The 12,902-nt window shown below is 42.7% G+C and overlaps 1 protein-coding gene across 1 annotated transcript; it reads right to left on the bottom strand.

The window, feature by feature from the left end:
- Positions 1 to 7,705: 7,705 nt before the first annotated feature.
- Positions 7,706 to 8,745, bottom strand: LOC115098101 (taste receptor type 2 member 7-like). Its single transcript, XM_029614422.1, has 2 exons — positions 8,143 to 8,745; positions 7,706 to 7,900 (listed from the first exon to the last, which is right to left on the bottom strand). The coding sequence occupies exons 1-2, from the start codon at positions 8,743 to 8,745 to the stop codon at positions 7,706 to 7,708; spliced, it is 798 nt and encodes a 265-aa protein (XP_029470282.1).
- Positions 8,746 to 12,902: the final 4,157 nt, after the last annotated feature.

Genomic DNA, 12,902 nt, shown 5'->3' with positions numbered 1-12,902 from the left:
CCTCTGGTGGTGAGGCGGCTGCATAGCAGCCATAGTCGTAACACTATCCCCCTCTTTAAGGCCTCCTCTTCCTCCTGGGTCCCAACTCTGCAGGGGACACTGCGTGATGGCAAATCCAAACCCCTCCTGAGATGGTGTGACAAATTCAACCCCTTCCCGGGGTGGCAGGGGACTGCTGGTCTGTCACCTGACTGCTGGAAGGGATCGAAGGCATGGGATCAGCTTGGGCAACACATTTTCTCTTTTCCACCACTTTTCCCTGAATGGAAGAAGGGGTCCTCGGCTACTACTGCTACTTGCACCCTCCCAAGCCTTCGCCACCGGGTGTGCAAACCATGCAATTGCACAAGGTGGCACACCCGGTGGGGCGGCATTGGGAGCAGGGAGAGGCCCGTGCTGCTGCCAGTGGATCCGATCCCACCGGTAGTGGAAGAAGGAGGTCCTTGATGCCACCGGTGGACTTGATCCCACTGGTGGTAGAAAAAGGCCCAGGTTGCCGCCAGCGGGACCGATCCCACTGATGGCAGAAGATGCATAGGCCCATGGTGCCGCTGGTGGACCTGATCCTACCGGCAAGAGAAGCAGGAAACCCCAGTCTGTCCTTCAGCTCCTCCTCCAGTGTTGGCCCTGCTGTTTTGAACACTTGCGGTGCTAGAACTTCCATTGAATTCTCGCGGTGTTAGCACAAGAAGAGGAGCTGCAGAACAGCTTTTCTCCAGAAAGGAAGAGGCTGGTGGCAGCAGCAGCAGCAGAGGAGGAATGACCCATGGACCCTGACTGCTTGGTTTGTGTGTGTGTGTGTGAATGGTAGGCTGCCTGGGGTGTGTGTGTGTGTGTGTGCACATGCATGTATTGGAGCCCTCCTGGGATGAGCAGGGTGTGTGTTTGTGAGAATGGGTGTTGAAACTGTGGACCCTTGGATAGGGACGAGGGTCGGTACTACCACAGAGGGATGACTCCCAATGGTCCTTGTCACCGGCTGGTGGTACAGGTGAGGACGACCCGGCTGGAACTTCACCTATACCAGCCCTCGTTCCCCTCGGGTTGAGACCTTGGGTGCCGGGGTCGGAAGGTCTTAGGTGCGGGTTGCCTCGACGAGGACCAAAGTGGCGGCAGGCAAAGACAAGGTCAGGAGTCCGGGTCGTGGCTGGCAGCAGAGGAGCAGAATGAGAGTCCAATCCGAAGATCCGGGGCAGGCGGCAGACAGGCAAGACGAGGAACCAGGCCAAGGGTCAAGACGGGCAGCAGATGAGCAGAGACAAGGAAACAAGCCGAAGTCAGAACCAGGAGATCAAGCCGAGGAGGGAAGCACAGGAACTGGAGGACGAGGAGAGGACAGAGTTGGGAACACAGGTACAGGCAGGAACACAGGAACTGGAACGCCGGAACAAGACTCAGGAACAGGACTAGGATCAGGATCAGAAGACAGGAACTTGAAAACGTCAGGATCAGCAAGTAGCACTCCGAGGAGGTGACCTCTTGCCAAGGCAAGGATCTGGGGACTAAGGCAGGGTTTAAATATCCCTCAGTCCTGATGTCATCCATCGGGGCCGGGCCGAAGTTTCCCGCCACGGCCCCTTTAAGAGGCGGGATCTTCTGTGCATGCGCCTAGGGGGAGCCCCGCTTGAAGGAGAACGGCGGCATTCAGAGCCGTGTGGGAGGCCATGGCCAGCCGGCTCCGGAGTGGAGCACGCTGCACCAGGTAGAGGAGCAACCGCCCCATGTCAGAGGAGGTAGGGGGGACTGGCCGTGGCCTGCCGAGAACCACAACAATGGGAGCCTGCCTGGGATTTAGGTGGATGTGAATGGGAGCCTGCCAAGGACTTCGGTGGATAATGGGAACTTGTCTGGGGTATGTGTGTGTGCTTGTGAGTGTGTGTGCGAGAGAGAGAGAGAGAAAATGGGGGGTGCAGGTGGATTCCAACCTGCCAGCAGCTGAAATGAAGATGAGGGCCTGGGACTTCTGGGAGATCCCAACCAAAGAAGAGCTGGAGACACCTGTGGGTTTGTCTGAGAGGGAGCATATATATATATGAGTTTATGTGTGTGTATATATATATATATATATATATATATATATATATACATAAATATATATATATGTGTATATAGATGTGTATATATATATGTGTATATATATATATATATATATATATATATATACATAAATATATATATATATATATATATACATAAATATATATATATATATATATATATAAAGATAGTACACACCACACACACATAAACTCATATATATATATGCTCCCTCTCAGACAAACCCACAGGTATATATTTATATATATATATATATAGCAAAAAAATTTTTGGCAATTCTACTTCTACTAGTGCAAAAACTCATATACAAAAAACCCCCAACATACAACCGCGGGGAACTGTAAGCACTATTATTATATTTAATAAGTCAAATGCCATATGTTATATTTTTAGAAATATAAATCTTTTATTAAATGTTTTAACAAATGTACTAATAATTTATGTGAAAAATCATGTATACATAACATTAAATATTTCAAAACATACTAAAATCTAACTATTAGTCCAATCAATGATAAACCCCAGTCTTCTCCTGTATCTGTCCTCAATCTGACCTAATTGAACTAATATACCTAACCTCATTGATGTTGACATGGGTCTGTACAAAAGGAATACACCACTTATTGTTTTAACAATCTTGTATATTATGCTTAATGTACATTACTTATTCAAAAGCAGTTAATATATAATAGTAGTGTAATTCCTTGATGGATCTCCCTCTGTTGTCCCGACAAGGTCCTCGTTTCGCCAATATTGGCTTCTTCAGGGGAATACTTCTATTGAGACCACACATCAATGAAAACAAAAAACTTCCATCACCCGCATCTGAAAGCATAAAGCTCTTATATATCAAACTCAACACTTCATCTACTAAGTCCATATATACCAATTTTGTCACATAAATCCATATATTAAACCACACAGTTTTAAAACATTGTATTTATAATGAAATGTTCATTACTGATTGAAAATTAATAATAAATAAATGGTTGAGCTTACAAAAAACTTATATCCTGATATCCACTCCTACCTGCGTTTTGAACGGAGTGGATTCAGAAAAAACACATTCTATTCAATCCGGCTCATTGGCTCCTTAAATCTTAATATGTGAAATCCCCCGAATATGAATGTGTTCCTATAAAATAATTCAAAAAAAGAAAATTTACATCTCCATCTTGAAACTCTATTTCTGATTTGAAATTTGAAAAATGATTCAAAAAATTATCAACATAATATGCTTTATAGTCTGGTATATTCTTAAAGATGTTTCCACAGAGACACAATTATAATATTACCTTTCTATCTCATCTTACTGCCGTCTTTGCAATCTTCTGACCATAAACTCCTCCTCTCAGGGTTGCAATTATATCAACTCACACTTCATCTACTAAGTCAATATATACCAATTTTGTCCAATAATCCATATATTACAACCAACACTCTCCTCTCAGGTTGCAATTGCAACCCTGAGAGGAGAGTTTAGGTCAGAAGATTGCAAAGACGGCAGTAAGATGAGATAGAAAGGTAATATTATAATTGTGTCTCTGTGGAAACATCTTAAGAATATACCAGACTATAAAGCATATTATGTTGATTAGTTTTTTGAATCATTTTTTTTCAAATTTCAAATCAGAAATAGAGTTTCAGATGGGGATGTAAATTTTCTTTTTTTGAATTATTTTATAGGAACACATTCATATTCGGGGGATTTCACATATTAAGATTTAAGAGCCAATGAGCGGATTGAATAGAAGGTGTTTTTTCTGAATCCACTCCGTTCAAAACGCAGGTAGGAGTGGATATCAGGATATAAGTTTTTGTAAGCTCACCATTTATTTATTATTAATTTTCAATCAGTAATGAACATTTCATTATAAATACAATGTTTTTAAACTGTGTTGGTTGTAATATATGGATTTATGTGACAAAATTGTATATATTGACTTAGTAGATGAAGTGTTGAGTTTGATATAATAAGAGCTTTATGCTTCAGATGCGGGTGATGGAAGTTTTTTGTTTTCATTGATGTGTGGTCTCAATAGAAGTATTCCCCTGAAGAAGCCAATATTGGCGAAACGAGGACCTTGTCGGGAACAACAGAGAGGATTCCATCAAGGAATTACCTACTATTATATATTAACTGCTTTTGAATACGTAATGTACATTAATACATAATATTACAAGATTGTTAAAACAATAAGTGGTGTATTGCCTTTGTACAGAACCCCATGTCAACATCATGAGGTTAGGGTATATTTAGTTCAATTAGGGTCAGATTGAGGACAGTAACAGAGAAGACTGGGGTTTAATCATTGATTGGACTACTAGTTAGATTTTAGTATGTTTGTGAAATATTTAATGTTATGTATACCATGAATTTTTCACTTAAATTATTAGTACATTTGTTAAAACATTTATAAAAGAATTTATATTTGTCTAAAAAATTCACAGATTGCATTTGACTTATTAAATATAATAATAGTGCTTACAGTTCCCCGCGGTTGTAATGTTGGGGTTTTTTGTATATATATATAATATATATATATATATACATAAATATATATATATATATATATATATATATATATATATATATATATATATATATATATATATATATATAGATATATAAGAAAGAGAGGAGAAAGTTTGTACATCCCACTGCCACTGCTCCACAACAATCCCAGGGCGACTGGAAATCAAATGTTCCCAGGTATGGAGAGCGTGAATTCATCGGCGTTTTTTGAAATATTATTATTATTATGTTTTTAGTATTATGATTATGTATTTTTTTATTTCTTGATTTTATTGTTTGATGTTTGAGGAATGGTGATGGTTCTGTTTCTTCATTATTGCACTGCATAGAGAGTCTGGCTTCTTGTGGTTTCCAGTTCAGTTTTTATCTGCGTGCTTGTATTTCTACTTTATGGTTGCTCTAATCTGTATTTGGTGAGGGTCTGTTTATGTTCTGCATGTGTGACTGAGGTGAGGCATTTTCCTAATAGGAAGTGTATTCGGGCTTTCAGACCCCCAAGCCCACACCAAACACACATCACAATAGGCCGGATTTCTGGTTGGCATCACAGCAGTGCATGTAAATATAATGTCAGTGATATTTTTACCTCAGAACACTGTACTTTGCTATTTTTTATGTAAAATATACATGCATAAATCTTAACTATGTGTGTGAAATGGGGCAAGGGAGGAGGGAGCGTGTTGGGCAAGACTATAAGTTTTGCCTGGGGCACCAAATAAATACCCTTGCACCAGCCATTGGTACGGGGGGGGGGGTGTCAGTGTTTAAAGTTGGTATCACTGAAGGGAGCTGGGCTTTTTTTTTTGGGGGGGGGGGGAGGGGGCAGCACAGTAATTGTTCACACAGGGCAGCAGAAACCCTAGCACCAGCCCTGCACTCTCCCCAGATGCCAGTACTAGTGGGTGCTGCTTCTGCAGTTGATAATGCAGGTCATTGTTGGGTGCCCCATTTGTTTCCCATGACTTACATCCTTTGCATGGTGCTTACACTTTGCAAACCATAGGTCATCCTTTATTTGGAAGTGGCTTCAGATCACGGATTTCTTCCGCGATCCCTTCTCTACATCCTTAGTGGAGGATATTGGCACTGGAGCTGAGGCAGAGAGTGCCAACATCCTCTGCTAAGCAGAGGTAGAGAGCCAGGGTTATCAGTTGTGCTCTCTACCTCTGCTTTCTGCTCTTCAGCCCTATCCTCATTTTGTCTTCTCTCCCCATCAATGAACTGGATGATATTTACACACTACTGTATACGCTGCCCAAGTTTTCCTCTTCCAATATACTTTCAATATGTTCTGATTCAGACAAGCCAAGAAAAGTCTCTTCATCTAAATCAAAACAGGAAAATATTGCCTTTACTGTACCATCTGCCCCCACCTTTTCTCTCCTGTCAAAAACAGATTGGAATGAAATATACCCAGTGTCATTTGCACTCTGCAGTGGCACATGATCAGTTCCATATGTCAGTTTCTTTGACATAGAGCTCACTCCTGCTATCTTAGTAGTCCAGAAAAAATCCCTCTTCAGCTTAGGTGCAGGACTACTTTTTGGGTTCCTGCTGGCACTGCCAGTGCCAACCTGGCCAATTTTGGACACTTTACTTTACCTGCTCTGCCTTTCCCTATCCCTATCCCTGACATGATTTATTTTCTGTCATAAGCACATAAGAAGTTGCCATACTGGGTCAAACCAACGGTCCTTCAAGCCCAGTATCCTGCTTCCAACAGTGGCCAATCCAAGTACCTGGCAAGTATCCAAAGATTAAATAGATCCCATGCTACTAATGCCAGCAACAAACACTGGGATATGAAGCTTACAATGATTTAATATTTTACTATGGTATTGTAATGCCCACTGAATGTGCCAGTAGTACTATGCTGATGTGTGGGGAATACAGAAAAACTGCTGGCACTGCAGGGAGTGTCACACTGTTTGCATTACTTCTCTGACACTAAGAGGCTTCACAACACAGCCTGGTATGCTGCTCCCTCTGCCCTGCCCTCAGTGCTCATTTATTCCCACTGCCCACACTGCTCAGTGCTCACACTACCTACTGCCCAGGGCAGACAGAAAATAAGTAGCAGTTCTTCAAGCAAATCTCCTTTGCCTTCAGTCATCAGATAGGAAAAAAAAGAACAAAAAAGCAATACAAATCTGCTCTAAGACACAGATATTGTGTCGCGGCACTGTCTCACTGCTTTCCTCTCTTGTGTGACTGGCACAGTGAAACTATTTATTTATTTATCTATCTATCTATCTATTTATTTATTTATTTAAAGTCTTTTTCTATACCATCACTAAGTTATATACCATTGCAACGGTTTACATGTAGGCACATAAATTAATGTAGATGAATGCGCACTATAGTACATTCTAACAGGTGCCAGAAAAGGTTCAGTTACAATCAATTGTTTAGTGAAGTAGGTCATGACCAGGTGTACCTGTAAGGTACTGTTCACTATAAAATGTGCAGCAGCAAAACATATTTTGAGAAAAAAGACCATGGTCTTATCCAGCTATCTTGCTGTGGTTAGCCACCGCCACATAGCTGGATAAATATGGAATTATCTAGCTTTTTGGCCATGGTTAGAAATTTAAACTTTTTTTTCGACTGCCTTTTGGTTTTAAGTGCCAGCATAGCAACACAGGAAATTTATTCCACCTCTGACCAGAAATATAGTTTCCAGCATTAACAAAACCAGAGTTAAGGCCAGCGCATCTCTCTGCACCGAGGAGTACTGTGTAATGTCCTCATTTGTATGACATTTCCATGTCAGGGTGCTAAGCAGTACTCATATTTTGGAATGCCCATTTTGTGAGTGTAAAACTATCTACTGCATTGGTAGTAAGTTTTAAGCTCTCAAAATATGCATTTAAATAAGTGTAAAGCTGTGCATTCGACTGAACACACCGTTCTATATCAGTCTGTCAATGAGATACACACCCACAGTGTTATATATTACTACAGAACTGATGATGGACCAGTTCAGACTTTTATTATCATGATTTGCAGTTTCAGTACTAAGAAATATAAAATACATTTTCTACAGTCACAAAGCAATTATAAATTATATAAATCAGTGTAGCCTAAGAGGAATGAATTATTTTGCAGTGATCACTGTTCAGAATCCTGATTGATGGTTTGAGAGGTTTCTCTTCCTGAAGGGCACTTTCCATGATGGAGAATCCTTGCCCAGGATTGTCTGAGCTTGCAATTGCTCAGAATCAGAATCACAGAGTGCAGAGCGGGGTAGGCAGCAATTCCAAATGAAAAAATCAATGTCCAGGGGCTTTCACCGGACATCCAGAACTTTGTTTGCAAGAGTCTGCATATGAAATAGAAGCACAACATAGGAAAAAAGAAGTCATGACTTTAATGGCAGTGAAATGGGCCTCCAGATTGGGGTTAGAGAAAGCCATGGAGCTGCTTTTCATTCGCCAGGTGTGACTCCAGAGGGATCCAATCAATAAAAGAGCAGCCACACAGAATATGAAGAAGGGCAGAGAATATCCAAGAAAAAATATGGGAATCAAATAATTGTAATTAACTACCCCATTCAATCCACCTGCATTTGGTGTGATCCTCTTGGTGAAATTGTATTGATGTTCCTTGCATAATTCCCAGGCTAATGTACAATTGATGACATTGCTGTTGTTTGGGAAGAGACCAGTGGTGGAGTTGCTGTGGTATAACTTGCACAATCCCCAGGCTGTGGGAATGCTGGTGACTATGGATGCCAGCACGGAGCCCAGGAGCATCCAGGGCACTATCCCAGGGATCTTCAGTTTCAGAAAGATGAAGAGGGGGTGGCTGAAACTGGCAATCTTAGTACAATAGAAGACCGAAAGGCAGCATGCAAACCAGAAGCTAGAAAGATCTAGAAATACCCAGGTAAACAATAATTTGTTGGCAGATTCTGCTTGATTAAGTAAGTCTGGATAAACTATAATTAAGATACTCTCCAGCAACATTCCCCATTGGAAGCAGAATCTAGCTGCAGCAAGGCAGGTCAGAATGACATCAATTGAATTCAGATGTCTGCTCTTCACCCAGTCAATGCCATTCACAGCCACAATGAATCCATTGACCACACTCCCTAGCGCTGTAAAAGCAGCGAGGATGATCAGTGTGACAGTCTGAACTGTAGATAACATCCTTCTCCCGCTAGAATCACTGGTCACAATTCAGCTCACCGATTAATACCAGAGGAAGCAGCCTGAAGCAGTCAAAGTCCCACTGCTCTCTCGTGCTGGACTGACAGACAGACCCTGCACTCTCTGACTTATTGCTTCAGTCTTAGAATCTGCAGAGGATGAGCTCAGCGATAGGACAGGAGGAAGATTTTTATGTTTTACTCAGGAACGGACAAAGCATGAACAGGGATGCAAATGTCAGATGGATTCTGTTACAAAGTACTGTATCATAAACAAATTCTGTCATTTTCTCTTTAAAATATTTTTAGACTTTGTGCATGTGTGATTTTATGTGTGGGTGCAGGGTATCTAAAGAAATATTTGTTAAGTTTGAGAAAGATTAAACCTAATGAGGGGTATAATGAAAGATTAGAGTTTTACCTGCTGAAATGGGGAAATCAAAACTTGTTTCTTCCACCTTTTACTGTCTGTAAAAGTACCTGTGCTGCTCATGGCGTGGGTACTTTTATCTACACAGAAAAGAGGAAGGGTTAGATTGAGAGAGAGAAAATACACATGGCGATTTCATTGTGAAATATCTATGCATACTTTCCAGAGATATATTTGTACCAACTGCAAAGCACCTGTTCCCCACTGTACTGCATTTTCAAAGGGAAACTCTCTGGGGAGATTCCCTTTGAAAATGTGTTTGTAATCCTGCAGATTCAATGTACCCATGGGACAGCAATCCCTATGTTGCTGTTTTATTATTGCTCTCAAAAAAAGCAATTCTGATACTGGTTGGGTGAATGTCTGTAGGTACTTTTTACCAGCAAACTTTGCACCCATTTTCAAAGACAAAATACATTTCTACTTCCACTGTAAAATTTGTTTTGCACCCTCATTTTGGTGTGCTCTTTGTTATGGAAAATAACACACATATGGGTGAATTTTAAAAGCTCGGCGCGTGCAAATACCGGGAGATACATGCGTGGCCGTGGCCGTCCACACACTGAGCACATTTTAGAAATGGCTCGGCCACGTGCGTATTGGGAGATACACGCGAGATAAGCACGGAAGTGCCGGGGTCAGTAAAGGGGGCGGGCAGGGCGCATGTTATAAAATTGGCGTGCCATGTGCACGTGCCGGGAACCGCACGCATATAGATGCGCATGCAGGCCTTTTAAAATCTATTTTATAGATTTGGAAATGTAATCTGTCATGGTATCTGCCATTCACCCTCAGAATTGCCGGAGGCAATTTAGTAAAACAGGATTTTTTTTTTAACTGTTAACACCAGTGTTTAACAACAACCTGGCTCTGCATGTTTCTCCCAGTAGTTCGCTTCTTTATTTTTATGTTCATTCCTACCATGCCACCTGCAGATGACCCTCTGTATAGCCCCACGTTACTTTGATCTTGACACAATCTAGGCACATTATTTCCCTCCTCTGACCTTTACATGCCCCCCAGGAACACCTCCACTATATGTGAGTAAAAGTATGTGCACTGTGGAACACCAAGCCTACTTTTAGCCATGGGACGATAATTACTTTTAAAGAGATCCAGGCAGTGTACGGACTGGGGGTTACGCACACCTTCCCATACCTCAGATGTTTCGTTTTGAGAAGTCTAAAGCCCCATCCCTGTCGATTTACTATCAATATATAAGGAAACGCTCTGAAGGAGACATGTACTTCACCTTAGAGACCCGATGGAATAGAGATGGAGACTTTATTGTCACTCAAAATATTTTAAAGTTCTGTTTCCGGCGCATAACCAGGATCTCAGTCAATGTTTATTATAGAGAATTGCAATTTAAATTTCTCAGCCGGGCGTATGTGTCACCTCAGGTAGCCTTTCATTTAACTATAGCCCAGTCGGCGGGTTGCACCCGTTGTGGATACCTGATGGGCACCCTGTCCCATGTATTTTGGTCCTGCCCTCCCATATTGCACTTTTGGCACCACGTGGCGGACTACCTGGCAGACTTATTGGATGTCGCTTTCCCCGTGACACCGTTATGGCTGTTGTTTGGGTGTATATCCCCCATTCGGATTCGAGATCCTGGTTCGCGCATGTTTCTGCATAAAGCTTGTCTTGTAGGCAAAAAGATAATTCTCTCAGTTTGGCGCTCCTCCGAGGTCCCATCCTTTTGGGCTTGGAGAAACTGTCTACATGCAATGATGTCAATGAATGCCTGGCCTCTTGCCACTCACTACGCTCTAGACGGTGCTTTCTTACTATCTGGCAGTCCTACCCTCAGTCACTCCCGCATCGCATACGTAGTCTTGTACGCAATGATTAATCACTCGGTATTATAGATCAGAATGTATTGGACAGATTTATTACCTTAATGGTTTGTAACACACCTACTTGTCTCCTGTGGGGTTTGGGGAAGGGGGGTGGGAAGGGATGGGTATACTCTGTTGATGTTGTTTGTATTACTAAACGTTAAGGTCTGAGGAGGGTTCAGGAACCCACCTTCCTCAAGGTTGTACTGTTCACTGCTATTCAAAATTAATAAAAAACATTTAAACATAAATAGTCCATGCAAGTGTGAGCATACAGTTTAAAATACACCTAGTGTTCGAATGTGTGCTCCTATTTTTAAATGGTTACACAAGCAAATATTATTCGCCTATCTACCATAGGAATTTGTTGGCTTTACTGTACGCAGCTAAGAAGATTTTAAAACTTGAGGGGTAGATTGTAAAACGTGCGCACACATGGATGCCCAGTTTTATAACATGCGCGCGCCGGTGTGCACATGTTATAAAATCAGGGCTCGCGCGTGCAAGGGGGTGCACAATTGTGCAACTTGCGTGTGCCGATGCCCGCGGCCTTCCCCCATTCCCTCCCAGGCTGCACCAATTTAGGATCGGCTTGGGAGAGAACTTCTCTACCCCCTAATCTATCCTTCCTACCCCTTCCCCTAACCTTCCTGCCCCTAGCCCTAATCTAGCCCCCCCAAAAGTTTTAACTTACCTTTTGCGCCTGCCCAAAGCAGGAGCAGTTGCACGTGCCGGCAGCCTGCCAGCATGCGATCCTACGCCCCAGCGGCAAATGGCCGCTGTGCCAGGGGCCTTGAGCCCTGCCCCGCCACTTGGACCTACCTGCCCCTTTTCTTCGGCCCCAGGACTTATGCGTGTGGCCGGGCCTTTTTAAAATAAGCCCGGCGCGCGTAGGGCTTTTAAAATCCAGGCCTGAGAGCATGAAGGAAATACCCAGATTGACCCCTTAGTCCACCAGTTTGTCCAGCCTATCTCTAAGTCATCCAGACCCCTCTGGTTCTTCAGCCTGCACTCTCCCCAATTTACCCAGACCCTCACCCAGGTGTTTTAGTCCTAAAATGAGTTTTCTTCAGACTTACATCTCATCAAGAGCAGAAGTAAATAAGTGCAGGTAACAGCCCGCTGCGCACTGTGGGCATGGGATTTAAAAGCCGTATTTACGCATGTAAATGTTAGCTCTGCCCTGTATCGTCCTGACATGCCCTAATTCTGCCCTTTTTTTCCGCATGTTGGGTTGCTCGCGCATACACATATATGCACATAATTGGGCAATTTTCAAATGATTTTAACACGAGCAACTCTTTTAAAATTCACCCCATAGTTAGGTGTCTAATACTGAAAATCAGTGCTAATTTTCTAACTCTCCCACCTCCCCACAGATCCTCCCACATAACGCCATACCAAGGAACTTTTGATTTCCAGTAACCCTGAGATTGTGGCAGATTAGTGTGTGGGGAGGCGGGGAGGGGAAACCAGCAGCAGCATGTATACAGTCTGTTTTTCTCATGCAAACACTATCACATTCATATATTTACTCTCATTCTCTTTTACACACATATTTGCTCATTACCACACACATGCCACTCTCATTCCTCATTCTCTCACATGCACACATACACACACGCACTTGCTTCTCTCCCTCTTCCACAGACATGCACACTCACACCATGCCCACTTATATGCCCACCTAGCACTTACTTCTCTACCTCTCACTAATTCTCTCCTCACCTCGACACCCACGAGCCATTACAGCTTCTTCTTTCACCAGGCCCTAATGGCCAATGCTCCTCCTTGTTAGGAATTGTGGACTCTTGGCCCGAGGTAGGGTTGTTGCTACATGAAGGGTTGGGCCCCACAGGTCCCCATCGTCGGGAGGCAAGGCTG

Source organism: Rhinatrema bivittatum, chromosome 1, assembly GCF_901001135.1.
Source record: "Rhinatrema bivittatum chromosome 1, aRhiBiv1.1, whole genome shotgun sequence".
NCBI lineage: Eukaryota > Metazoa > Chordata > Amphibia > Gymnophiona > Rhinatrematidae > Rhinatrema > Rhinatrema bivittatum.
This window is presented reverse-complemented; position numbering and strand designations above follow the sequence as displayed.